The 4,782-nt window shown below is 42.5% G+C and overlaps 1 protein-coding gene across 1 annotated transcript; it reads right to left on the bottom strand.

Annotated features, from left to right (window-relative positions):
* Nucleotides 1-511: 511 nt before the first annotated feature.
* On the bottom strand, nt 512-3,993 carry sox17 (SRY-box transcription factor 17). Its single transcript, XM_060923346.1, has 2 exons — nt 3,488-3,993; nt 512-1,938 (listed from the first exon to the last, which is right to left on the bottom strand). Exons 1-2 carry the CDS (start codon nt 3,768-3,770, stop codon nt 893-895), a joined length of 1,329 nt encoding a protein of 442 aa, XP_060779329.1. The 5' UTR covers nt 3,771-3,993; the 3' UTR covers nt 512-892.
* Nucleotides 3,994-4,782: the final 789 nt, after the last annotated feature.

Raw genomic sequence — 4,782 nt, 5'->3', positions numbered from 1 at the left:
CAGTGACCTCCTCTGAAAAAGCCTCTTCCTTTTTCAAACAGAAAATGAACGCACTCACACTACACACTCTGAACAACACGCTGATCGACGCAGAGTAATTGTTTCTATTATAGGACAAAACGCAATACGTGGTTCCTCCATTGGCCTGACTTTTATTCTCAGGCTCTCACAAGCCTTTGTTTGTGTGTAGGAAGGTGTGAGTGTGTTTGTGGAGATGTGGGGTGGGGGTTGGAGATCACGTCCTTATTGATGTTAATGAAGGACTTTGGTGAAGGTGAGGAGATTGCGATCATATTTAAGTCATCAAAGCCAACAGAGCTGCAATAAACAGGAAGAAGTGTGTTAATCGCAGTTCCTGCAGCATGAACACACACACACACGAAGAGAAGGAGAACAAACAGGACAGAAACACGCAATGCAAATATTAAGAGGGATAGAAATATGAATTATTATTTAAAAAAAGAAAACCCAATCTTAATAAAAGCAATGACAAAAATGTTTATCACTGAGATGTTTATTTCCCAAAAGTGCAAAAAAAGTATGAAATTACATTTTAATACATTAACGACAATTCATTTTATAAAAGGACTTATGTACAGTGTTTTTCAGCATTACTTTCTCCTTTAAAAACATTCAGACATATTTAATTAAGCATGTTTCAGTGAATTTACATATACAAGTCATATGATTCTAAACATTTTCATAATAAGTTCATTACCCCCTTCATTACGTTCTACAAATATATATACAAATATATGTGTGTGTGTGTGTGTGTGTGTGTGTGTGTGTGTGTGTGTGTGTGTCGCTGCCATATGTGGCACCAGTGTGTTCAGACAGTGTTAAGTCATTCAGAAGTCATTTATTGTTGGCTCAGGGGTGTTTGCTGTGAGCTTCAGGTGTTGTTATAGTTAGAGTAGTACACAGCAGTGCTCGCATCAGACAGTACAGTGGAGATGAGGTCAGACCCCTGCATGGGTGCATGAGGAAGCCCATAGGAAAGGTACTGCTCAAATTCACCACAAGCCATTTCACTTAGCATCTCAGGCGCATGCCGGCACGTCTCTGTATGTGTATGGGAGTGTTGCTCAGACAGAGTGTGTGAATGTGTATGCCCTTCTTGTGGAGGTGATTGCTGATCAAGCGGGCGTTTTACCTGAGAAGCAGGGTTATAAAAAACACCTAGAGTAGACGGACAGCCCAGGTATGCAGGGGGCGGGGCCTGACTAGCGCCAGGTGACAGGCTCCTGTTAAAAAGGGCCTGAGATATTGGATGTGCATGATGAGGATTGATATTGTGGCTGATATTGTGATGTGTGCTGCCATTTGCATTCGCGAGTTCCTGAGGGTGTGAGCTGCTCATCGGATTGACTTGTGTGGTGCTGTGAGCATGTACTAAATGTAAGCTGGAGGTGGCATGTGTGTGAACCTGTGCGTGTGTCGTGGCATGCGAGTGTGTGTCATTTCGTACTCTGCCTTGAGCCTGGGAACTAATGAGTGGGTGCTGGGGCCCTAGAGGTGCGTACTCTTGTTGGTGATGGTAGCTGTAAGCCATGTGAGAGCTGTCCTCCTGAGAATGGCCAGTGAAGAACACACTGTCTGTCCCCATCGCATCCATTGGGGAGGAGTCAGGAGTGGGAAGGCTGTAGTGTTCAAACAAGCCCTGGGCATCGCAGTACTGAGACAGACCAGCCTGAGGCAAACCCCCAGGGGGGAGGGAGTAGCCCACCTCGATGTTCTCCATATTCAGAGCACCCTGGGGTTCACTTGCCCCAGGCATTAGGAAGCCAGAGTCCAGGCGCTTGATTCTCTTCACCTGTTTGCGGCGACGAGGCCGGTACTTGTAGTTTGGATGATCCTGCATGTGCTGCACACGCAGTCGTTCTGCCTCCTCCACAAATGGTCGCTTATCCAACATGGACAGGGCTTTCCATGACTTACCTATCAAAATACAGAGATACAGATAATTTAGCTCAAATAAAAAATCCAAAATATCAAATGTATCAAATGTTTATCACAAAAAAAACTTAAACACTCTATGTAAACCATGTATACTTATGTATAAAGTTGCAACTGGATAAGACTTCATTCTTGGTAATATCTTGGCCAGTGAAAGACAGCAAATCATTTTGAGGAAAGTTTCTGCGATGTTTTATACTGAACGCACAATTCGAAGCTATGAAAGGAAGTGAGTAAGTGCAGTTCCATATCATAGAAACACCTTAGTGCTGGTGTGACAGTACTCATTAAATTATACACATTGAAATCAAATTATAAAGATTATAGCAATGCACATATGCAATTCTCACATTAAGGAGAAATACTGTATTGTATATGCCTTTGAACAGATTTTGATTTTGAACAGTGTTCGAACATCAGATGGTGTCAAAGGTAAATAATAACAAATGGTTTAAAAAAGCATACAATTAAACGCACAGTGCGACACTACAATTATAAGTATGATTTATAAATGTAATATAATTAATACAGCTTGTAATAAATTTAATACCGGCCACAACAATTATTATGTATAACAATCTTTTTACTCTAACATTTAGGTGACTTTTTTTTTGGTCAGGTCTTGAGGTGCCCATTGCAGAGACCTCATATGAGCAGGTTAAGTGCCTCAAGGGCATAATGGCTGGAGCAGGCTGTCATCAGTTACAATCAAACCAATGACCTTTTGATTCCTAGCTAAGTTCCATCTGCTAGCTGTACTATTAGAGAAAATATCCATGCCCAAATCCCTTTAGAAATCCACTTAGGAAGTTACTTCACACATAACCGTGCTACCACTTCAAGCTTTTATTACTTATGTCCCATATGTTACGAATAAACAAGTCTGATTGAAATATTTTCCTGAACTTGGACGAATTTGAAAACCCTTCAAGGTTGAAATACTAAATGTTTAAAAGATTTAGTAAATCTAAACAAACTGCAGAGTAAAAAATCCAAGTCTGTTCATTTGAGTGCAAAGTGTATTAAGACTAACGAAGCATTTCTAATGAAAGGAACATACTTTTTAATATGACTACTACTACTAATAATAATAAAAGAGTATTGATGACTAGCTATATCAGTTTACAGTGTGATCATTAGTCTATAATTCACTCCACTATATAATGAGAAAGCTGTGATTATAAATGTTTTATTAAAATGCATGACTTAAATAAAGTATAATGAATAAAAAAAATCACTTGATTGTGAATAAGCTTTGTTCCATTTAGAAATCAATAATAAATTAAAACCTTATGAAATTAATCTGCTGCTAAATGAATGAGCATGAACATTTCAGTGAACCTCAAAATAACTACTGAGAATTTCATTCCAAAGTGGTAAGAACTTTATAAAGTAAGTCTTTGGGCAAGACAATCAGAATGAGGTGAGCAGAATTGGAGGGGAGTGTGAGGGTTAGATCAGAGCCTGAGTCAGAAGGTTATGCCACAAACCCTTGAACAGAGATGTTGCGCATGAAGCTGCAGTCACTCACCGAGCATTTTGCTGAGCTCGGCGTTGTGCAGGTCAGGGTTTTGCTGTGCCAGTCTCTTGCGCTCGTCTTTGGCCCACACCATGAACGCGTTCATCGGCCGGCGGATGCGCGCTTCGCCTTTCCCGCGCGCCGCCGCACAAACTTCACTCTTGGCTTTGGCGTGTGCGCGCGGGCTGAGCGGCTCCGGCCACGCGCACTGACCCGCGCCGGCCATCAGTGCTGAGCTGCTCCCGCGGGCCTGGCTCGGATCGTCACTGGCGTAGCCCGCATCGGGACTGCTCATCTCGCGATAACCCGCACCCTCCGGGAGCCGCGGGGCCCGTCAGTGACTTGTTTATTTTAGTGGATAAACTTGACGCGCGCGTTATGGAGAGCAAAGGTACTTCTGTTGCAGGTGCTTGCACCTCTCTCTCTCTCTCTCTCTCTCTCTCTCTCCCTCTCTCTCTCTGTTTGTTTTTCTCTCCTCTGGAGTAAAAGAAGATGTCAGTGACCCGCTCCGGGACACTGAAAACAGTCGGAGTAACGCAGAGGGATGCCGCGAGCTTTAAAAGCGCAGCACTAACCAATGGCGAGTGCCGAGGTGGGAGGGTTCGAGTCCCACCGCCGAGGAAGATTAGAGACCATGAGCCGCCAAATGACACTCAGTCAGAGCTGCTTCACCTCACAGGGAACTTGGAGACACCACGGATGGAATAACACACAACCCCCCTACCCACCCCCCGTCCTCCTCCTCCCCCCTCCTCCCCAATCCCATGAGTGTGTCCTTAATTAACCTAAAACATGTCGGAATTAATTTGTGTCATTTTGGGGCTCAAGTGTGCTTCTCTTCAAAGGTCATTAGATATAAGTATAATGAAGTCGAGGCATGCGCACTTCCTTCCCATCATCACTGGGAGTCCAGAAGAGAGTCTTTATAGCACTTTCCCCTAAACCTCCTATATATATATATATATATATATATATATATATATATATATATATATATATACCGTTCAAAAGTTTGGGGTCACTTTGAAATGTCTTTATTTTTGAAAGAAAAGCCCTGTTCTTTTCAATGAAGATCACTTTAAACTAATCAGAAATCCACTCTATCCATTGCTAATGTGGTAAATGACTATTCTAGCTGCAAATGTGTGGTTTTTGGTGCAATATCTCCATAGGTGTATAGAGGCCCGTTTCCAGCAACTATCACTCCAGTGTTCTAATGGTACAATGTGTTTACTCATTGCCTCAGAAGGCTAATGGATGATTAGAAAACCCTTGTACAATCATGTTAGCACAGCTGAAAACAGTTG

This window comes from Neoarius graeffei, chromosome 1 (genome assembly GCF_027579695.1).
Source record: "Neoarius graeffei isolate fNeoGra1 chromosome 1, fNeoGra1.pri, whole genome shotgun sequence".
Classification (NCBI taxonomy): Eukaryota; Metazoa; Chordata; class Actinopteri; order Siluriformes; family Ariidae; genus Neoarius; species Neoarius graeffei.
The sequence above is the reverse complement of the archived record's forward strand: the minus strand, read 5'-3'. Positions and strand labels throughout refer to the sequence as shown.

What these genes read in the sequence shown, in the direction of transcription:
- sox17 (XM_060923346.1), bottom strand. Translation starts at nt 3,770, where the DNA reads ATGAGCAGTCCCGATGCGGGCTACGCCAGTGACGATCCGAGCCAGGCC. An exon ending in CGAGCTCAGCAAAATGCTCG is followed by an intron (nt 1,939 to 3,487) that starts GTGAGTGACTGC and finishes GTATTTTGATAG; the next exon opens with GTAAGTCATGGAAAGCCCTG.